At 34.7% G+C, this 24,176-nt stretch overlaps 1 protein-coding gene across 2 annotated transcripts in view; it reads left to right on the top strand.

Annotated features, from left to right (window-relative positions):
- Nucleotides 1–15,397, top strand: part of LOC115968532 (copper-transporting ATPase PAA1, chloroplastic) — a 29,858-nt gene extending 14,461 nt beyond the window's left edge. The window contains exons 10-18 of one of the 2 annotated variants that reach the window (XR_004086756.1): nucleotides 471–521; nucleotides 613–785; nucleotides 2,741–2,873; nucleotides 5,434–5,531; nucleotides 6,554–6,794; nucleotides 10,027–10,230; nucleotides 13,124–13,204; nucleotides 13,636–14,230; nucleotides 15,159–15,397. Coding sequence is in view for 1 of the 2 variants with exons in the window: in XM_031087945.1 (XP_030943805.1) it covers nucleotides 471–521; nucleotides 613–785; nucleotides 2,741–2,873; nucleotides 5,434–5,531; nucleotides 6,554–6,794; nucleotides 10,027–10,230; nucleotides 13,124–13,204; nucleotides 13,636–13,833 (1,179 nt within the window). In the remaining variant the exon portion in view is untranslated. Of the gene's footprint in view, nucleotides 1–470; nucleotides 522–612; nucleotides 786–2,740; nucleotides 2,874–5,433; nucleotides 5,532–6,553; nucleotides 6,795–10,026; nucleotides 10,231–13,123; nucleotides 13,205–13,635; nucleotides 14,459–15,158 lie in introns of those variants that run through there. The other variant, XM_031087945.1, reaches the window with a different exon arrangement.
- The last annotated feature ends 8,779 nt before the right edge of the window (nucleotides 15,398–24,176 follow it).

Here is a 24,176-nt window from a genome sequence, read left to right as displayed (position 1 = left end):
ATTTCTTCCTATATTGTTATTTGTTGAGTACGTACATGGGTTCAGAAAAATCTTCACTATATATATATAAATATAGAAAATCTCCATTACAGCATTAGTTAGCATTTGTCTTACTTATAGATATAGACATCTCATAGAGTAATTTGTAATAAAAAGTTAACCTAAAATCAGGATCCATTTTGAGCTTCAATGTGTGGCCCAAGCAGCTTAGGCTTCTACGCGTAGTCCAGTCAGGTGTAGTAAGCTATTACTTATTAACTTCTATGGGCTTCAACCTAGTCTTGTCAAATGTCTAATGAAACTCCTGTTCCAATTCACTTTGAATATCTGCTGTTGCAAATGAGGATTTTCTAGGAACAAATTTCCTCTATTCTTTCTGCCATATTTTTAGCCTTCATTTGTTCTTAGATCATGCAGCATGTCATGTTCTTTTCCATGCAGCAGTAATCCTTTTTGTTTCCTGAACCCAGGTGGTTGCTTGCCCATGTGCGTTAGGCTTAGCCACACCAACTGCTGTGCTGGTACCATCTATACAAATGGCTACTTCTTTTTTGAGATCCTGTTGAACTTACATGTGTTATCTCATTTTGTTTGAAATTGAATGTATTCCAGGTTGGAACTTCATTAGGGGCAACAAGAGGACTGCTGTGGCGTGGTGGAAGTATCTTAGAGAAGTTTGCAATGGTGAACACTATTGTATTTGACAAAACGGGGACTCTTACAATTGGCAGGCCTGTTGTGACAAAGGTTGTGACTCCTGGATGCATGAGAAGTACAGATTCAAAGTTGAGTGGTGAATTTTTTTATTTTTAAATATTTGCTAAATCAAGTGGAGAACTTCTCTTAATGTTATGTTTAACTTTGACTTTATTGTCAATTTTATGAGAAAAGAGTCTTTTATTTTTTTAATGAATTTGTTATTTTGAATGAAAAGTTAAAAGGTAGAAAACAGGTCCTGCATATCATAATTAATTTTCAAGAGATCAATTCAAGATTTGTGATCAAGCGAAATCTGGAAATCATGAAAATGTGTTTACATTGTCAAGTGCTATGAACACCATATCACTCATCTGTGAAAGTATACTAAACAAATTTGTCATGTTCTTGCTTTTTTATGATTCCTTGTAATAAACAGTACCCCATTGAGTCAATTTTTGTTTGCAATCTAACTAATCATGTGTTACACTATGTTTGGGAATTTATAAAAGAATGGAATGGGTAGATCATATAAAAGAATGGAATGGAATGGATATGGTGTATTTTTTTTCTAGTGTGCTTGAGAGTTTATAAAAGAAGGAATGGGAATGAAAGATATAGAATTTTGCTTGTACACCCTTGACCTTTAATTTGTCTTTTTTAAAATAGTGATAAAATTAGTATTTCACCTCCATCTCATTAAAGGAATGAGTGTTCTTCTCCTCTTCTCCTTCGTAATTAATTTTCTGTTTTGTTTTCTTTTTATCTGTATTTTTTGTTTGCTTTGTGCTTTTCATGCATAAAGTAGCTTCTTGAATATACATCTTTCTTACTTATCAAAAAGAAAAAGGAATGAGTGTTCTTCCCATTTTTGGGAGGGAATGGAATGGAATGAGCGTTCTCTCATAGATGTGCCATTCTTTCGCCCTAAACCCCCAAACATGGGAATAGATGGAATATCAAATTCTTTTTGTTGCAATCATTTTCCTTCTTCCAAATGGACCGTTAGTGTGTGTGTGTATTGGATAAGTTCTGCTAGTAGGAAATATCAATTAAGAATGAGCAGTTGTTTACTTCATAACTGGTAAATTACCATTTGTCCCAAAAGCCTAAGTAGATGTGAAGCGAGAAATTTAATAATTTGCTTATTATTCTCTCTCCCTCATATGTGGGTTTAGAATTACTGTCAAAGGAGACCCAACATGCAAAACTTTTGATGTGGATAAAGTGTTCATGTTATTTTAGTTGTTTTTATGATCTGCTTATATTATTACTTCACAGATCATGATATAGTACCCCCAAAAAAATTATGTTTATCATTATAATCAGCTAAACTATTGTATTTATTTTAATATTGCTAAAAATCGGATCATGATTTATAAAATTTAGGGTTGCAATTCACAAAACCGTGATTCATTTCAAAAGGTGGTGGTACACTGTTCTACATATCTTTTGGGGGCAAAAAGCCTTAGACATTGAATTGGTATGTTCTGTTAGGATTCTTTTCTTCTAGTAAATCTAATACAAAAATGAGAATTTGTTATCCCTTTTGGCCCTTTTAGTTTAGCCTTTGCTTATATGCAGAATCATAGTTTCAGAACCATCTGAGGCTTGAGTCTAATTTTTGTAGTGAAGAGGGATCTGGCATGAGTAAGACGGAGTGTAGCTTAAGCAGTGCAGTTAGCTAGCCATCTTTGACCTCATCACTGTGTTTTTAGATTCCCTTCTTACCTGTACATTTTTTTTTTGATAAACCCCTTCTTATCTGTACATAGTTTTCTTTCTTGTGTTTTTGTGAGTTTGCTTTCTTTTGTGTTTTTGTGTATATATATATATATATGTTTTTGCTACTTCATTCTTCTTGCATGGAGTAGCCTTGATTAATAAATTTTATATTACCTATCAAAAAAAAAGAAGGAAAAAAGAAACATGATATATTTGGAATCCTGAAATGTTCTTGGATGAAAGATTATACATCCAAAAGTAAGGAAAATTTCATTGATCACTTGGTTTTGCCAACAATGAACGGATTGTTTTAATACAGAGAAAATGCCCATCATACATGGTCTGAAGTTGAGGTTCTCAAGTTAGCTGCTGGAGTGGAGACAAATACAGTTCATCCGGTTGGGAAAGCAATTGTGGAAGCTGCTCGGGCTGTTGATTGTCAGAATGCAAAGGTATATTCTTATGTAGCTTGATGAATGTCTTTTCCATTTAGCTTTTTGATTTTAATGTGGACTGTATATATTCCAGCTTAATCAATGTGCGTCATCTGTTAAACTTTTTAGCTTCTATAAATGTAGACCATATATAGTCCATGCAATCGTTGTTTAATCTTTCAATCTCTAGAATTTGGAATAAACTAAACCATTATAGATCTTGACTTTGATTTGTGCACCAATTTTCATTGTCTAAGATGACCCTTCAATATCTGAATATCTGGATGCGGCCTGTCTGCCTAGAAAAATAGGTTTTGTCGTCTGAAGTTTATTGTGAACCAGAAATTGCTAGATGATCTTCTTTCAAGTTTGACTATGCGCATCAATGGATAATGTTAATCTCAACTTCTATGTTTTTGCAACTGCTTTCAGATATATTCATAAAAGGTTTGTAAGATCATTCCATTTGGATTGAGGCAATCCATTTCTTTTTTAAATATGTGCAGACTACAAGAAGTTTGTAAAAAAGCAGAGTAAAAATAAAAAGATGGCAAAATTACAATTTACACCCTCGAACTTTGCCCAAAATTCAATTTAGTTATGTAACCTTTTTTTATTCATTTCAGTCTTATAAGTTTTACTCTTGTTCAATGTAGGCATTTCATCTAATCTGTCACATTGTGCTGTTAGGTGTCTTAAAAATGACGCCATTTTGGTATATTTGAGTTTCTTAAATTATAAAAAAAAAAAAAAAAAAAAAAAAAAAAATCCAAAAAACTAATAAAAAACATTTTTTATTACCCTCTCCCCCTCTCACTCTCCCTCTCTTTCTGATCTCTCAATCTCTCTCTCTCACACATACTTCACCATCGGTTTCTATTTCTTCTAGAGTCGACAATTAGATTTAGCTTAAAATGGACTTGAGTTTTTTCAATTTGTCAAATTCATTACCATCCATTCGAGTTCCAGTTCCCCTACCATTGCTGGAGCAAAAGGAAGAGAGAATAAAGATCAAGAATAGGGAAGGAGAAGACTCGAGCGAAGATGAGAAATTCTGCATTTTGGGGCACCCATTGTGTTTGAAAAGGCCGAGTATCTCTTTCAAAGCTCTACAATGTGATTTGCAGTTGAACTCAGGCTCAAGGCAATGATAGTAACAAGGTTGAATCACGGATGTACGCGGCAGATCTGAACAAGTTCCTCGATGTGTTAAATTGAGATGGAATTTTGGAAAATTGAAACATTTTTTTGGGTTTTTTATTTATTTATTTATTTTTTTAATTGTTGTTGTGACTTGTGGAGATGAGGATCATAAAGAGGGTGATCAAGATCAATTGGTATATATATAATTATTTTTGTTTGTGAGGACTGATAATATGTACACTAGTTTTTGTATAAATGTCATATTGTCATAATTGGTCTCCTTTGATTGGGTTTCTTGTATCATGATTGTTTTGGCAAAATTGGTCCCCTTTGATCTTGTATCTGAATTGATTCTTTTTTTTAATGTAAGATTTGTTAAAAAAATGTTTCATATATGTGTTAACGTCCATAGATTAAATTTTACTAACGTGTATATATATATATAATGGAGTTATTTACTTATCAAAATATATAAGCTATCACTTGTCCCAAAAGTTTTAGTTTTTAGACAATGATGAATTTAATAATTTTACCATTATTCTATTATTTTTACTTACATGTGGGTCTAGATTCCCCTTTAACAAGTGGAGCTCAACATATGAGAATTCTAACTTCTTAACTTGGAGGTAGAATGAAGACAAGGTTCAAACTTAGGGCCACCTATTTTGATACCATGATAAACTACCACTCGTCCAAAAGCGTAGGGTGTTAGGAAATAGTGAATTTATTCATTTAACCATTATCTTAACATATAAAATATCATATAAAGAAGTGGAATCATATTGCCATTGTGAAATTTTTGGGAGTCCATGTTCTTGCAGATCTTTTTTGTTTGCTCCTCCCTTTTTTTTTTTTAACAATAATATTAATTTATTAATAGGAGCCAGCAGTTTGTTAACTTTCTGCTGAGATTCTTAGTCACTAGAAAAAGTAAGGTGTCTATTAAGTGAATGTTTAATTACCAATTTAGATTGTCTTTCTCTCAGTCCTTGCCAGTCTTCATTCAGTGGATGGGTTTAATATGCTATTTGCAAGTTGCAATTCCTGATAATCTATGCTCAACAATTAGTTGGACAGCTTCAGCTTTTCTGAGGGTTTTGTAGAACCCTGACTGGAAGCATCTGGCTTCTTTATGCTGTTGTATTTTCCAGCTCCAGCTTCTGCCTGGGTTGGAAGTACTTTTCACATGTTTTGTATAGATTTCTCATTCTGTCTTGAGAAAATGACCTCACATGACGAACAATACTTTTTTTTCTTTTTCTAATGATCATTACAGGGTTCTAGAATAGATTATATTGTTCCCAAGGCATGCATTGTTGGGCTTCTAATGCATTAGGTAGTCTATTTTTTTTTTAACAAGATTATGATTCTCTTTTATTTATTTATTTATTTATTCACTTATTTATCTCTAAGAAGCTATTTTTGCTATTTTTAGGTGGTGGATGGAACATTCATTGAAGAACCTGGGTCTGGTACTGTAGGAATCATTGAGAACAAAAAGGTCTCTGTTGGCACATTGGACTGGATTCAAAGGTATTGTAGTATTTATCTCTTTTACTTCTGACTGGGCTCCACTTTCGAATATCCACAATTCTTTTCATTGCATTTGGACTTTATTGCAATGGATATTCATGTCTGTAATGTCCTACCCTGTATGGATTCTGCTCTGCATTCCATCTGCTCTTTTTAATGTACATGATTTCTTTTTATGCTTCTTCTTGTTTAGTCTTCTCTCTCTCTCTCTCTCTTCTTTTCTTTCTGAATAGTAAAACTCTGTCACAGCCTTTTTATCCATCTTCTAGAATTCAAACTTTTAAGGAAGACCATTCTGTTATGTTAAACTATAAGTTTCCAAAACTACCTTTCATGTTTAAGATTTCATAACCAATTCAAGTTCGAAACGAAATTCCTTTTCCCTCCTAAATATGAGGGTACTTTTTGGATATAATATCAAATATTGTAAGCAACCTTGCAAATCCAACCACAAGCACCTTTACCAATCCATTCATTTAATTTTACTTAACCATTCCCCTTCCTTTTTTCAACTTTTCTTCTCCCCATTATTTCTTATCTAACCATTACTCTCCCTCCAACTCTTCCCCTCCTTTTTCGCTCTTCTTCTTCTTCTTCCCACTATTAATCCCCACCTTACTGTCACTCTTCCTCCACCTTCCTCTCCCTCTTTGAGTTTTCTTCTCCCCATCTTCTTTTATATAAATTTGCTATTATTCCCTTTGAACATTTTTCTCTTAATCATGGGTCTACGATTAGTTGGAATAAAGATGCTACTCATTATGATTATGATCCATTTATCTCCACAAGAATGTTCACATGAGGTATGCAATAAAGTTAAATCTGTTGTCCTTGTATATATATAAAAGAGGAAATCCATTTTCTTTAGTTTACCCTTGGACCTTGGTTAAAAATTAAAATACTTGAAGGAATCTATAAATTGCTTCTAACTGTGGGATTTGGAGGTTTTTTTTTTTTAATTTTTTTGAATTTTTTAAAAATAAAAATAAAATTATAATAATATATGTACTTTTATTCTTTAGGCATGGAGTTAATGAGAATCCATTTCAAGAAGTGGAGGATGTTAAGAATCAGTCTGTCGTCTATGTTGGAGTAGATAATGCACTTGCTGGTATTATTTATTTTGAGGATCAAATAAGGGAAGATGCTGGATATGTCGTTGAATCTTTGACTAGGCAGGGAATTAACATATATATGCTGTCTGGGGACAAGAGAAGTACTGCTGAGCATGTTGGGTCCGTTGTTGGTATTCCAAAAGAAAAGGTATGAGATATTCAGTTATCCTTTAGTTTGCAATGTGTTGATTATCCTTTGATTTCACAATTACGTTGTCCACATATACATCAACCTTCTTATGGTCATGTTGGGAGCAGTGCTGTGGCCAGTTATTGATAAGTTGTCACCCGAAGGGCATCACTCTGTCATAGCATATTCCCATTCTATCACAAAAGTGCTCTTTGTCATACCCTTTGGTGGAAGATGAATGAGCTTGTTAGGATAAATGTTGGTTTTATAGTCTAGATGGAACCAGACTAATGAGATTTATTATGAGAAGAGAAACTCAAAAGGGCTACATGACTTTTGGTAGCAAGTAATAGCCCTTGCATGAGTTGTCCTTTCCTAATAAAAAACCCCCCCCCACAAAATTGTGTTAGGAATTAAAAGGTGATTTCGTGAGTTATTTGGTAGCAAAAATAATGTGGGGATTTCAGAATTTAAGGAAAAAAAAAAAAAAAAAAAAAAAAAAAAAAAAAAAAAAAAAAAGAGGTTTTTATGGATTGTTAGGGGTTGTATGAACAGTATCCGTGAACAGTACCATAAGAAAGACGAAAAGAAGAAAAGTGAGAGAGAGAAGAGAAAGAGAGAAAACATCACACAAAGGCCAACATGCCTCAATGCTCAAAACACTCGATAATTTTATTAATCAACTCCTATTTCTGTTGAATACTTTGAGCACAAATATATTCAAACTCTTTTTTGTACTAGTAGTATTAGGACTCTTAGTCATAATAGGACTACTAGTTTGACTAGAAAACAAAAACCTAATAAAACATAGAAAATAAAATCTAAGATACTTAGAATCTTCTAGAAAATTCTATTAATTTGCATGAATTGTGGAAATTATAAATTTGCCCTGACTACAAAATTGACCATAACTAATAAAATAAAAACCCAGATAAAATCTGTTTTAACCCTGAAAGACTCATACTTAGACCTTTAAAACCACATGAATTTTACTTCAATTAGACTTCACATGTGGACTCCCATAAAATAATTAAATTGGCGAATATACAAACTAAGAGCAAATTAATCTTCCATAGTTGTATCACCATGTCACTTTTTCGTACTTATTGTCTTTGGTCATGTAACACCTACAAGAACAGTTACCCTTGCTTTGATGGGTGAGTTCTTTTTTCTTTTTTTTTTTGATAAATAACGAAATATCATTAATCAAAAGCCCCAAGTACACCGGGAGCGTACATGGAAAGGGTTACATGGAGGAGGAGAGATTTAATCTCAAGAATCGATTGTTCCGTTCCCTCAAAGCATCTACTGCTCCTTTCCCGCCAAAGACACCATAAAACACAATGTGGGACAGCCCGCCATAGGTCTATATTGCGCTGTCTAAACGGACCCTGCCAAGATGCAAATAAATCTGCAACACTTTGAGGCATCACCCAAATCACACCAAAAAGGATCCAAACCATAGACCATAGCTCGAAAGCAATGGGACAATGAAGAAGAAGATGGTTTACTAATTCCCTGCTTCTTTTACATATATAACACCAATCCATGATGGGGACACCCTTATTCCATAGTCTATCAAGGGTCAAAATCTTGCCTAAGGCGGCAGTCCAAAAAAAGAAAGCAACTTTAGGAGGGATCTTTGAGTGCCACACAAGTTTCCACGGAAAAAGGTTGTCAGGGGTCGAGAAGAGAGATAAGTAGTATTCACTAACCTTAAAGCCCTTATTCTTTGTCGACTTCCAGCAAAGTTTGTCATGCCCCTCATTAGTAAAGGTCATAGAGTGTATAAGATTCCAAAAAATATCAAATTGTTCCATCTCCCAATCTTGGGGCTCTCTGTAGAATTGAAGATCCCAATGAAGCCTTTGATTAGGAAAAGACATGACATCCGCAAGATAAGAGACAAAAGATTTAACACTGCCCCTACCCCTTGAGACAAGCCCAGGAGGGCACACAATTACAACTTTGGAACCAATCAATCAAGTGTAAGGGAAAATAAACATTTCATGACTTGATAGGCAATAGACAGCCAAACTAGAGGCCAGTGTCCCACCTGGAAAGAAAGACAAAGCTACCAAAAAGCCACAAGTTTCAACAAGGAAATGAAGATTAGTTTCTATCAATTTGCATAAAAGAAACATTAAAACCTTTAGAACTAGAAGACTTCTATAGAAGATTTTGTTTAAGAGTAAAGTAGGAAGTACCTAATAAAGTTATCAATATCGTATTGTCAAAATGGCTAGAATATATTACCAAACTGGTACATATAACACCCTTGAAACATATCACTTTAATTTTGGGGAGTTTGGTTTGTGCTAGCAATTTTGGTGATTTTTGAGTATCTTGGCTGGTATGTAAAACTTAATGTTATTTGAAAGAATTTCAAACTCCCAAGTTATTTTGATGAAATTGGTTTTGCCAGAAATGACTGAGATCCTTCAGTGGCAGTGGTTGTGGTCAGTGCAGTTTTGGTGGGGGTTGGAGAGGGAGAACTCTCTGGTGATCGAGTTCCTTCAACAGAGAGCGGATGATGGCAACAATGAGATCTCTGCTTTTTAAGGCAGAGGATCGACCATGGTTAAGTAAATTGAAGAAAGAATTTCTAGATAAAGAGAGAGCTTTTGTGGCGGATTCTATGCTGATTAGAAAGACAGTTAATCATCTCTTCTTTATTGTGTAGTAGTGAGGAGCTTTGATCCTTGGTTTTTTCCCTATGTCTAGCTTTGTGGATTATGCCAAGTTTGGTGAAGAAACTCTTAGCAAGCTGGGGAGGTTGAGTTACAAGTGTATAAGCTGCCAGGGAGACAATTAATCATTTTTTTCTTCATTGTTTAGTAGCCAGGGAGCTTTGTACATTGGTTTTTGCCCTTTATGGAGCTTTGTGGGTTATGTCAAGTAAAATGAAGGAACTCTTCGCAAGAAGGGGAGGTGGAGTTAAGAGACATCATAATTCAGGAAGTGTGGAATGTTATTCCTTGTCTTTGTATTATTATTATTTTTTTTATGACGATGATTCTTTGAGATAGAGGGGTGTTCGCACTAGGTTTATGACAAGCATGAGATGTTTGGGATCTGTAAGGAACCAATTGGTTTGAAATTCCCCACAACACCCCCCCCCCCTCTTTTAACTGCCACTATAGTAGGGTTGATTGTTGCAAAGTAATTAAACAACCAATAATATTCAACAATGAATTTTCTATTAGTACATAAGAGATTTTACATGGTCATAAACATGCTATGATTGCAGGTTCTCTCTGGAGTTAAACCCGATGAGAAGAAGAAATTCATAAGCAAACTTCAGAAGGATCAGAATGTTGTAGCCATGGTTGGTGATGGAATTAATGATGCTGCAGCCTTGGCTTCATCAGACGTTGGAATTGCTATGGGCGGGGGTGTAGGAGCTGCTAGTGAGGTGTCTTCTATTGTGCTGATGGGCAACAGGCTCTCGCAGGTATCTTTTGAACTATACACTTTAAAAAAAAAGAAAAGAAGAAGAAGAAGAAGAAGAAGATATCTCTCAAACTATCACTTTTAAAAACTGTGTAACTCGCTCTTAAATGTTTTGTTCTTGAGAATATAGCTTCTTTAATTAGCCAGGAATCCAATTGGTGGACTTTGCTTTGTCTCATATGATGCACATTTGTTTTCTTTGCTGCTTAGAATTTCATTTACATATTCAGTTCTGAACTTTATATTTTTTGGATATTGGGTTTGCTTCTCTGCATAACATTAACTAAGAAATTCAAGATGTACAATACTGAAGGCGCAGCTTGGCACAAAGAAGAAACAAGGTAAAACAGAAGTGCTTTCCCAGGAATAAAATAAGAGTCCTTTTATTCAATGGGCTGACAGTGGGTATGCCTTTTTCTTGAGGCACATGGCTCACAGAAAGCATGCCTGTACTAAAATCTGTCTGTTTTTTTTATAAGTAAATATTTCATTATATAAAGGCAAAGAAGTGCATCCTATGTGCATTGGATGAATACAAGAGGTACACAAACATTAAACTTTGAAATTACAACTGTTAAATTACTGATTGTCCCAAAAGCTTAAGCTATTAAGAAATGATAAATTTAATCACTTAACCATAAGTCTAACAACAACTATCAAGCATATTAGTCAAACTTGCAAAGGAGATTAGACCTAAAGCATTTATCCACTCAAATAAAGAGTTGAAGAATAAAAGTTTTAGGTGCAAGACCGAATTTTCACAACCTTCAAAGCTCCTAGCTTCTCTCTCCAAGTACACCACATTAGCTAGGGACCACATTCCAAATGCCTACATTGCTGCATCTACTAAATCTGTCCTGCCAGCATGCTAAAAGCTTCGCTACACATGCCATAACCAATGAACCCCAAAAAGACTGAAAACAATGCTCCAAAGCTTTTCAACAGCACAATGGAGAAGTGGATGATTCATGTTTCCCCCGCCCTCTTACACATACAAAATCATTCTACAACAGTTAATAGTCGCTTTCTGAGATTATCCACGGTTAAAATTCTACCCAGTGCTGCTGTCCAAAGAAAGAAGGCCACTTTAGTTGGGACTTTGGGCATTTTATAATATGTTTTAACTTCGAACTTTTTCCTTCTAGATGGATTCCAATATAGTTTATCTACCCCACCTCTTCTTACTTTACATGAGTAAATTGTGTCCATAAAAAATACGACGGAGTCCAACTCACAATCTTGTACAATTCTAACAGAACTAACTTCTTAGTGGAAAGTATTCTCCAAAAACTTAACAGATCAGCCACTGAAGCCTCTTTGTTACGAGTAGTACAAAATAACTCTGGACAAAGCTCCTTTAGTGGTTGACCACCACACCAAGAATCATGCCAGAACTTTATACTAGACCCACACCCACTTGAAACTGATGAAGCAAGAAAATTTATCTCACCCGTTTCGAATGGTCTTCCACTCCATAAGGCCCTTACCATACTATAACACCAAGCCCCATATACTGCCATATTTTTGGTCCACTACCTGTCTCCATGAGGCCTCCTTCTCCAAGGCATACTGCCAAAGTCATTTCCCCAGTGTGGCCTCACTAAACAAGACAGTTTTTGATGCCAAGCCCCGACATTGAATTAGTTAACAAATTATTTTTCCAATTAACCAAATGAAACTTAAATCCATCCCCTCCCACTGTATTTTCTCTATATGACATGCTACTCCCATGGGAATAGGAAATAAGGGTATGTAGGCAAATTGGATAATGTGCTCTTGATTAGTGTGATTCTACCTCCCTTGGAGAGATAAAGCCTCTTCCATCCTGCAAGGAATCGTTCCATTTTTTACACTATATAGTTCCACACAGTCTTCTCTTTGAAAGCAGAGCCTAATGGAAGAACAAATATTTCAAAGGTAAAGTCAACACCTTACAGTCTAGAATAGTTGCCAGGCTTTGCTCAGCCAGAACCAATTCTGACTTCCCCAAGTTAATCTTCAATCCTTAAACTGCTTGAAACCACACACACAGACACACAAAATCCTTCAAATGCCAAAGCTGATCTAGCTTATCATCTGCAAAGAGTAGATGCAAAATCATAAGCATAGTAGCAGCTGAAGTCCCAACTGTGAAACCTGAAATATACACCCCCCCCCCCCCCCCCTCCTCTTTCAACTGTCCTTTCCATCAATCTACTCAAATCTTCCATAACAATAATAAATAATAGAGAAGATAGTGGGATTCCCTACCTCAAACCCTGAGAGCTGTGAAGAACCTGCTCAGACTACCATTAACTAAAACAGAAAAGCAGAATGTGAAAATTTATCTCACCCATTCCAAATGTTCTTCCATGACTGACCCCCTAAGAGGCCCATTAACCCTACTTCCTCCACTTTGCATTCAAGTCACACCTACGCAAAATATAAATGAGGAAGTTCCAATTTACATGATTGTAGGCTTTCTCCAAGTCAAGCTTGCACAACACCCCTGGAGTTTCTGATTTCAGTTTGCTGTCTAAACACTCGTTTGGAATTAGGAAAGAATCTAAAATCTGTTAACAAAAGCATTTTGAGAATCTGACACCACCTTCTCCTGAACTGTCCTCAACCTTTTCGCTAGAACTTAAGCAATGATCTTATAGACCCCAGAAACTAGGCTAATTGGTTGGAAATTCTTAAATCTCCAAATCATATTCAAGTAGTAACGTTTTTTTCCCCAACTTGTTCTTTTTCAATTAGCCTCTAAGTAGTAATGAAAAGCTATCCTATAATGTGTATTTTGTGAAAATGCTGTATCACAAAGCTTTATCTGATCCCATTGTAAGTAATCCTTCATGTTGATTTGGGATCGTGTACTGTATATTGGTTGGTTGACCTAGATCACCTCCATGCAGTTGCTTGATGCTTTGGAGCTTAGCAGGCTAACGATGAAGACTGTCAAGCAAAATCTCTGGTGGGCTTTCGCATACAACATAGTAAGTGTTTTTCCACATCAAAGCATAGCTGTTTCTTTTCTTCTTCTCCTTTCATTTTATTTTTTAGTTCATTTGAGCAGTGTTAGTGCAAGCACTAAAGAAGCAATGTTCATATACCATTTCTTGTTTTTCCTCTTCCTATCCTCTATTCCCAAACCACCTTCTTCCTTTTTGAGTCTTTGCAAATTAGAAACCCTACAGGATTTATTTTAGCACTCAGCCTGTGTGTTCTCTGGTCTCTGTTCTGATTAATGTCAGCCTTAGTCACCACTTTCCCCACTTATTCAGGTGCTTATCTTAATTCACAAGATTTAGCATTTGTTTCTGACCCTTCTATGTCATTTATTTGCAAATTGTTTGGAAAGATATGGTATTTGCTTTGCTTGCTCTTGAAGAAAAGTTTGTCTTATGCCATTGGTGCTTATATACAGGTTGGAATTCCAATTGCTGCTGGAATGTTGCTGCCAGTAACTGGGACCATGTTGACTCCATCAATTGCTGGAGCCCTCATGGGTTTGAGTTCTATTGGTGTGATGGCCAATTCATTGCTTTTGAGATTCAAGTTTTCCTCAAAACAAAAGCAGATAAATGGTTCCTATGCAAATGCCAAAAGTCAATTTGGACCCTGATCTTGTGGACCAAAAGGACAAATTAGAGCACCATTGTTCTGATGCCAGATGGAGAAAACATAATCAGAAAAACATAGCTAATGGAGAGCCGCATAACAAAGGAGAATGAGATATTCTAACCTTTACCCTAACAGAAAATTTTGAAGGAAGAAATGAAACCATGATTTTCTACAGATTCCTTTTAAATTTTGGAGGAATGAAAGTTTAACCTTATTGCTTCTGAGAATATAAACATCAATGTCTTAAGAGGATTGTAAGTGTTGAATTCAATTGCTATAGAGGTGGAACTAATGACGGCTTGCTTTGGAACGACGAAATCCTGACTGAGGTCTACTTTTTATCCAACTATTCTCCTGGAAGATTGATGACTGATAACTATGCTTTTGGTGGTTACAAGGTAAGGAAACATGGCTGGCCATTTGACCTCAATAGTGGTTTTTGAAAGTTGAAGTGTTGTTTATCATTGAAAGTTTTGTTGCGACTATATCTGGCTGTATAATTTGAAAAGCGTTGCAGCGGACAATAAATAACAAAATAAAAAAAGGACAAAAGTTTAGTTACAAAATCGGTTGTAATCTGCTACGACCTTACTTGATAAAATAAAAAATTACTATATATTTTGAAATTCTAACAGCTAAATTGCATGTTCTTTACACTCTCAATACATAGTCAAATTTTATGTCAATTAATATTATTTACTATATAATTTATAAACTTATATTTTATACATATTTTAAATTAGAAAAACTTTCAATTTAAACTATTTATTGATGACATAGTTATTGATTTTTAATTTTATAGAAATTTTGCTAGTATGAAGGATATAAGAAGAAGATGTAACCGAATGGTGGATTTGTCAAAATTCATCTCCAATAAAAAGATATTGAGTAAGGTTGTAGTCTTAAAATATAATCAATTTTGTAGTTAAACTTTATTAAAGAAAAAAAAAAAAAAGAAAAGAAAGAAAAGAGGAGTTTGTTAAGGAGTGCTTGTAATTTGACTGTTAGTATTGTGGGGTAGCTTAAAAAAATGTTCTGACATGTTTTACTTTTTATGTTATTTTCAATTCAATACTTAGAAGTCAGATTATAGGTGAATGATATTTGTGAGAAAATAAAATATCAAAATGAACTGTTAATTTTAGTATACCAAAAATTCCATGATATATCATACCGACATAATACTATGATTAAGGATTAGTATTATCACCACATATTGCCCTAGTATTAGACATCATATTTATTTATATGCAATAAGAAGGTGAGCATAGCTTATGCTCTGCAATCGTTTCGAAATTAATTATTTCATTATTTTATGCTTTGCAGTCTCTTCAACTCCCTCAGCACACAATTTCCTCCAGAGGAAGGTCTGAAGAGATTCTTATATAAAAAGTGGTTTTTTTTCGTCATTAAGAATAATGGATAAACTAAAAACCTTGTGGATCAACTAGTAAGCACTTCCTTATATTTTCAACTGTTTAAGTTGTGTGATTGTGAGAGCAAATATGAAGGTTTATGTGATTTGACCTGATGACTTATATTCACGATGTGAAAGTTCTTGAACATCTAGATATTTGACGTAAATACTTGTGTCATAATAAACATAATGTAGGACTTATATATTATAGAGAACTTGACTTGCCCTAGACTAACTCAAGATTAAGTTTATTCTACATTCTACAAGTACATAGATCTACTATTAGTTTAGGCCACTTGGACCATAATATATCTAACACAACAAAACATTCAAGGTTAAAATCTCATCACCCCAATTATCTAATTAAAAAGAAAAAAGAAAAAAATTAAATAAAAAAAGAAGAAGAAATAATGGGTAAAATCGAGTTTCAATAAGAAAGGTCGGTAGTTTAGAGAGAATGTGTACAAATCCCAATAGTAACAAACTAGAATTAAAATTAAATTCATTAGTGAAATGAGGTCCATTAGGAAAAAATACATTATGTTTCGGATATATGAGTCATCTTCCTCACATGAGAGTGGATATACCTCCTCGTCTATCAATTTGCCAAACACAAAAATAAGTGTTCTAGCAGAAACAAGTACAATTTGGGATCACACGAGATAGAGTAATCAGTAGTGTACATGAATGCTACCTAGTCAAAGGAAAAGGCCAAGTCTAGCTTGAGTTTCAAGGGACAATGTGAGAGACAGTTGCAAAGCCGAGGTTTAAACATTTGCTACAATCTCATTTCGTTAAGGATACTAGGCAGGTTGTATTTAACGGTGATGTAGAGAGTATAATGGAAGTTGTTTCCAAGCCTAAAAAAAGCCCTGGCGTGGACATTGATCAAATTGTAAGTAATATTAAAAATTTGGTCAACTCAGTGAACTGCAATTTCACCTTTTGTTTTATTAGCAAGAATAAAATCATGCCATGTTGTATGGTAAAATGTTTTGAATGAGCTTAGGCTTAGGGGACTTTCCCAGGTTGCTAGAGGTGCCCTAGGTAGGAACCCTTAATATATTTCTCCTGGTTTTTAGGTGTACCATGAACAGATTAGTGGCCCAAAAGGCCCCCAAACTCAATGAAAACTTTTATATAAAAATTGGGAGGATAGAAAATAAAGTTAGTATAAATATACTCATATGTCCTTATTAAAAAATTATGCCCAATTTAAAAAAAAAAAAAAAAAATACAAACAACCAACAACAACACACAAAAAAAAAAAAAAAAAAGGCAATCACCCCAAGTATATTAAAAAATAAAAATCATGCCAAGTACAACAGAAAAAAGTTATAAAAAAATAAAATAAAAAATAAAAAAGGCACATACAGTTAAACCCAAAAAATGAGGAAAAAAGAAATAAAGAAGACCCAAAAAAAAAAAAGGAAGGGAAGCCGTGTATGTGTATCACGCCCACGAGGAAAAAAGTAAGAACAAAAATGAAAAAGAGAGTAAAAAACAATCAAAATATGAGAGGATTGGTAGTTCAGTAATATGATTGCAAAAACTCTTCTCCTCTCTATTTTCTCCCCAAATTGAGGAGATAGCATTTTGGTGAGCCACCCAACAAAACACCCGAAAACTTACTCTCCCCTTTTCTCTCCCTTCTTTTCCATCCGCTTTAAAATGCACCCAACCAAATGGACCATTAATCTACTACCTGAAACCCTCCCCTCCCCCCTTAACCGATAGGTACTAAGTACCAGGGAGGTGCAATTAGATCAATGTTGTCTTGGCAATCTTTCTACAATGCTAGTCAAAAAGTACAAGTTCAAATGCAGATGTCTAGTGACAAACTTTGGAAACTCAGTGCATGATAGGGTCAAGATGTTGCGGTGGAGAATTGGAGCTAATTTTTTGCCCAAAAAAAGATTTGCTTACTCAAAGAATAGGGATTCTTGAAGCTAGATGCTGCCTATGTGATGAAGCTTTAGAGACGTGTGCATCTCTTTTTTTTAATTGCCCTATGGCTAGGGCTCTTGGTTTTAGCTATAGTCGGAGTCTCAAATCATACAGGGTGAGGGTCTTCAGTAATAAAGACATTCTAAAGTTGGCTCTAGATCCCTTTATTCAGGCAGCTTTGACAACCCAACATTCCAAATCTCTTGCTTATTAGCGTTCATTGCTTATGGTAATCACTACAGAGCCTCTTTGGATTTTAAGGAACTAGATTTCTCATAAGGGAGAATAGGTAAATCTAGTTTCAACTATCAACAATCTGGGGTATAGGGTCAAGGAATTCTTGCTGGTTGTTGAATGTTCAGAGAAGCAAGTGCTGCATGATGTAGTGCACTGAACATGCCCATTCCTGGCATGGTGAAGAGGGCCAGTCCCAAACATTTTGGGGCCTAAGGCGACAACTAAAATGGGGCTTTTATATTTATGTATTAATTAAATTAATATTTATTTTATATTTTAAATTATAATATATTTCATTTAAAATCTATTTTTCTTGCCTTTTGTGATGCAAATTGACTAATTAAATTTTTGTATTCAAGTTCTTCTAACATCTCATATAGCTAATCCACTTAATCTTTATTGGGAAATTGTTGATCTTAGATATGATTTTATTAATTTTAATTTTGAAAAACTTATTTCTACAGTTGCTTTTGTGATGCAAATTGACTAATTAAATTTTTGTATTCAAGTTCTTCTAACATCTCATATAGCTAATCCACTTAATCTTTATTGGGAAATTGTTGATCTTAGATATGATTTTATTAATTTTAATTTTGAAAAACTTATTTCTACAGAAGCAACTGTAACCAGTATTGTTAGTAAAATTATATAAGCAATGCATGTATTTGGAAATGAATCTAACCTTTTTATATAATTTAGTATGTTAATTTTTTCAAACCTATTCTCAATTGAACTAATTGTTTTATCTACTATATATAAGAAATAATCAATTCTAAAAGATTCTTCAACAAATCGTGTTGTCTCATTATGAACATTACGGTGAACTTGTTCATTTGAGACTCAATTAATTTTTATTATTTTCTTCTTTTTTAATTTTTTTTTCATATCCAAATGCATATTTTCTAGTAGAAATTTCTAATTTAACTATATTTACAAATAAATTAAACACTATATATAATATATTTATAATAACTAGAATAAAAAATAATTTTCTAGTATAGAGCAATAGAACTTGATATATAAAAAGTACTAATATAGCTTCACCAAACAATAATAAGTATCTAGTAATCTCAACCTGCATAAATAAAGACATATTAATTATATTATTCAATGAATTAACACTAATAAAATTATATATATTTATTCTAAGTTACAACTTACAAGTTTTTGTTTTTTGGATTGAAATGTTTTTTTAATTGTTTTTTTGCTTGCTTTATGTGACACTAGTATATATATATATTATAGTACTACTATTCTACTAATCTATATATATATATATATATATATATATATATAAAAGGAGAGACCTCATTTGAGAGAGCATGAGGTTTTGCCAAGTGGTGCTCTCCTTGAAGATTCTCTTGCAATAAAAGATATGGACTTTCGTTTTCTTTGGTTCATCATTTCAAGACTATTCATCTATCTCTCACCAAGATAAGTACTCTTTGTTTACTAAATAAACACCAATTAAAAGATAATGACTCTATATTTTCTTAAGTACATTGTTTCAAGACTATTTTTTCCTTTTTAGGTTTCCACCTCTTGCAATTTTACTCCTTATATATCACCGCCCATAGTCTTTTACATCATCCTAACTCAAATGCAACTATGAGATTCTCCAAACTAGGAAGGATGTAAACGACTTGTGGTTTTGATGCGGAGGTCAGAGGTCATTGTGGGTATTGTGAGGGTTGTGATTGGATATGGGCCTTTGGTTGTTTGAGATTTTTGGAGTTTGACCTTTTGTGTTGGGTTTACGATGATGTGTGACTGGATTTTTGCCAACAAGCTGAAGCCATGAAGAACCTTTTATGGGCTTTGAGAATTTTGATTTGATAGTGTGGGGGCCTTTTTTGGAGGTTTTGTGTAGAACAGATGTGAATAGTGATTCAAAATAGTAAGTTAGGAACGGTTTGAAAGATTTAAGAAAAGTAACATCTCGAGTTTTAGAAACTCGAGATCCATATTAGAACTCGAGTCCCAAAGACTCGCGTCGCGAGTGTGAAAATGCCACATAGATTTCGAGTCTTTAAGACTCGAGTTTCATGCAAAAAAAATTTCACCTATAGTGGCGTTTTTAAGCCTTACGGTGACGTTTTAAAGTCTTATAGCGGCGTTTTCCTACAAAACTTTTTTTTATAAGTACCAGGTTTAGGGAGCCTTATAGTGGCGTTTTTAAGCCCTATAGCGGCGTTTTAAAGCCCTATAGCGGCGTTTTTCTGCAATTTATGGAAATCGAGTCTTTAAAACTCAATTTTCACGTTGATTTTTTTCTCACTTTGAACCCATCCTCTTACAAATCGAGACTTAAAAACTCGAGTTTTATCTTTGAACTCGAGTTTTAGACACTCGAGATGCTAGTTTTCAACATTGTTTTGAAACGTGACAACTAACTAAATTTTTTAATATTTATTGTTATTTAGAAAAAAAATTCGCCTTTTTTGTGTATGGTGTGTTGGGCTGGGCTGCCTCCTGCGGTGATGGGCCCGAATGTTTCTGAGTAAGGGAGTTGGGGCCGGTCCAATTGTAACTCAACTTGGACCGGTTTGTGCACAAACTAATGCCTTGTCTGCCAGGAGTAAGCTTATGGCAAGCAGAATTGTTTCAGACGAGTTACGGCAGACAGATATAATAATAATAACCAAAACAGAGTATTCTAACTATTAAAATAAATGGCTATGTAATCCTTACTTATAAAGCATGATTACAGTCATGATAATGTCAATCACAGAGAAAGTGAAGAAAATAATACGAACTAATCAAATGGGCATAAATCAAGTTTTAAGTTTAGTTTGCCGAAGTAAAGCCAAAGAGGGGAGAACGCCTCTTCTCAATGCAAATAATCTCCTAGGAAAGGATCATGCCGTGGGGATTAATGGCTTTGAGGGAGTCGGACCTGAATGGTTATTGCCCAAAAAAGGAGTCCTTGTTTACGTTTTGGAAGAGAACAAGATTTGAAGGGGGAGAGAGGGAAACCGATCTACCGGTGCATGCCCACTGTATTACTTCTCATTCTTCCTTAATTTTCTCTCTTTTCTTCTCTGTTTTCTTTCTTATCTTTTTTCTCTTCTTTTTACTCTGTTTTTCTTTCTACTCCGTAAATGCTCTGTTTTTCGATCCTTTTTTCAGGGCACGGCAAGGGCCCTTTTATAGTGCATGCCGTGACCAATGTTTTACCACTTTGCCCCTTAACCACCTTTGTCTGGTCTGGGCATACTTGTCGACCACCAAGTCTGTGCGACATTCACCCTTGCCAGATAAAGGCAGGTTTGTTTCATTCCTCAGTCTACCGTAACACTTCTTTCCTGCCACGGTATAAATGCTTTCTCTCTCTACTCTCAAGGCATGCACCCAACAGTTCCCCCTCAAACTTGCCTCTTTTGGGTGGTCTGTCATCCCAGCAGGATGTACCTCCCAAAAGGGCTTGGGCAGGAGCCGCAAAATAAATTTTTTCCCTTCTCCCCACCTCCAAACCATACCCCCTTTACCTCTTACCTCTGGCCCATGGCCCCACCACGTCCTATATTGGCTGGGTACAGGCTGGTGGTGCCTAGGCCTTGCGCGTGCTTCCATTTCAGATATGTCCAAGAATCTGTTTGCTGCTCATGCGTTTGCTGTGATTTGGAAACTCTCTGTCTGTGTCTTCTGACCTTTCATGTGGGCTTTTCTTTGGTTTCTCGCTCCATTCAAGAGCTGGGCTTTGTCTGATGATGGGCCTTACATTTCTTTGGTCCACTCTTGATTTTCTTTATTTCTTGCAACGTTGGACTGTTATTCCTGCCACAATAACTTAATCCTGCTGGACCTCTTTTGGGCCAGCCGTTTATCCCTTTTCTCAGTGGCCTGTCATGGGCACTGTTTTGCTTTTACTTATGGGCTCCTATGTCCCTTTGGGCTTTCCTTTGAGCATCCATGGCTCGATTACTTTCTTTGGGCTTCCTCGGCCCGTTTGCTAATTCCATACTCCCATGGGCTTTTTACTAACTTCATTGGGCTTCCCCGGCCCAATAACCTTATTCTTATCTTTGGGGTTCATGAGCCTGCCATAAACCCTTTACTCTCTTAGTTTGCATTGCCTTGGGCCTACGGTGGCCCTTTCTCACTTTTCTACCTCATACACTGCCCATGGTATGCTATTTCTTTCTTTCCTGGCTTCTTTGAGCCCGCTTGCCTCTTCAAAACCCATTTATTTATTTGTTGGGTCTGTGATCCATTATTCTTGCCGCTTGAGCTTAATGGGTTTTTTTCTATCTATTTTGTCAATTCTTTGTTGCCCTCATTATTGGGCTTTCTTTTTGTCTGTTTGGGCTTCCACAAATGGCCCTCAACAGATAGATATATATATATGTCATTGTATACTATTCTGTCAACCTTCATCCCTTATTTCACTTTTTTTTTTACTTATTCACTGCGTTAGTCTTTTTGTATTTTTTTTACTTATTCTCTACAATAATCTTTTTGTATTTTTTTACTTTTACTTTGATATTAATGTATTGTATTGCACACGCATAAATGAAATAAAATTTTCCCCTTACTAGTGTGAACTATTGGAATTGTATTTAAAATTATGAATGAGGTTTATAATTTAATAGATTTGAGAAAATTTGTTAATAGTTAACATGAAGTTATTTTATATGAATTTAAAAAATCATATGAAATGTTGTGTGAATTGAGTGAAATAAATCTGTTTACACAAGATTAAAGAAGAGAGAGAGAAGATAATATGACACAAGGAATTTACGTGGTTCGGCAATATGCCTACGTCCACGGGAGGCGACAGAATAAATTTTCACTATAACTGTGGAGATTACAACAATGACTTGAAGACACTCTCACACAAACCAAACCTCAAATACACCCTTGGTTCTCTCACAAGAAAATAGAGAACACCCTATTGTATTTAGATAAATTGCAAGACACAACTTCCTAACTCTGGTGCACACACACAGAAGAAGTTATTTGCTATCTCCGTGGCTCTCACATAGGAATTCTCCTATTGCTCACTATCTTTGCTTTCATTTGCTCCATCTCTATTTATAGCCAAGCTCCAGCCGAAGTCCCTCACAAATACAGCACACTAGAGACTTCTATTGGTAAGGAAGTCAACAATAGTGGCTACAATTCATGAAACCTCCAATGCATGGATATTGTGTTTCTTCACGCAAGCTTACATACAAAGGAATTGTATATTGTTGACTTTGTTGATCAAGCCACACTTTCACACATAGGCATGCATCCATTTATGGCCTATAAAGTCATACATTTCGGCCGGAACAAGAATGCATGAATTTGGTTTGCTTCCTTGCCTTCTTGACAATTCATGAATGTTCGGCTGCATGTCAAGTGTTCTAAAATTTCGGCCATGCATGAATATACTTCAAGTCGGTGTTGTTTCCTTGCCATTTTCTTTGACTATTCATACAACATAGCATTTATTGCTTAGCCGAAATATTAATCCACCGTCATTGAAATTCAAGCCATTTCAACATGAAATCTTTTAGATTTTTGTTTTTGGCAATTTTCCTTATACTATATATATATATATATATATATTTATATATATATATATATATTTGCTGAATTTCCTTATACTATATTTGAATGCTTGGGAGCTTGCTTCACAAATATATTAAATACTAAAAATATTTTGAATATGAATAATGAAGATAATTGCACAAATACTCTAACAAAGCTAATTAAAGACAAGGGCATACCATCAGTTTGGAAAGTAAGTATTTTCATTATACCTTATTCTATATACTATAACTGTGATTTAGTACCAGTTTTTCTACGTATTATTTTTAATATTAAATTTATATATATGATATGGTCTCCTAGGAATGCCTAAAAACTATACAATTTCAATCTCATATATCAATATTAGTAAACAAAAGTCAATCAATAGTTTGGAACTACTTCTAGAATAAGAAAAATTATAAATATGAATTAAGAAAAGGGAGCTAAAGCATTCGACAATAGTTTGAGAAAACATAAATACTATATGCAACAAAAAACATAAAAATTATTTTCAAATGAAATTGCAGTGTCTGTACATTGCGCTGGACATTATCTAGTACACTGTAAAAGTTAAACTGATCCAACAACAAAACATAATATATAAAAAAAGCAAAAAACGCAAGATTTAAAAAATAAATAAATAAACACCAAAACTTCACAAGCCCATAACTAATGTAAGCCCACAGCACAGCCACAGCCCACGAAAGTCCACCATGATGAAACAAAAATAAAAGGCACGCATGAAGATTCACAGTGCACTAAGTAAAACTGAAAAATCATATTTTAAAGAGGGAAAGAGTGGAACAAACTATATCTCAGGTCAGGTCCTTGATGAGATCGAAGGAGAAGTAGAGCTGAGACAGAGAGAGGTAGAGAGCAAGAGTGAGAGAGAGCAACGGTGGGTAAATTTTAGGGATTTGAGATTTTTGATTGTTTTGATTTGTGATTGTTTTGTGTGTAATATTTTTAGACTAGATTTGTATCTTATCTTGTTGAATTTTGGTTTGTCTAGAGGTTAATGATGTTATTTTTGGGATACTTGATTTTGTTTAAACCAAAGAATTTTCTTCTTTCTTCTTTGGTCAAAAGGATGTAGCAATTTTTTGGAGTTTCATTGGAAACCAAAAAAAAATATTTCTTGCTACCCCCTTCTTTTCCATTTTTTCCCCCTGCTAGCCCTTTTTTCCAAAATTTTGAGGCCCCCTTTCACTTGGGGACTTCAGGCA

The sequence above is a fragment of the Quercus lobata genome, chromosome 11 (genome assembly GCF_001633185.2).
Source record: "Quercus lobata isolate SW786 chromosome 11, ValleyOak3.0 Primary Assembly, whole genome shotgun sequence".
Taxonomy (NCBI): domain Eukaryota; kingdom Viridiplantae; phylum Streptophyta; class Magnoliopsida; order Fagales; family Fagaceae; genus Quercus; species Quercus lobata.
The sequence above is the reverse complement of the archived record's forward strand: the minus strand, read 5'-3'. Positions and strand labels throughout refer to the sequence as shown.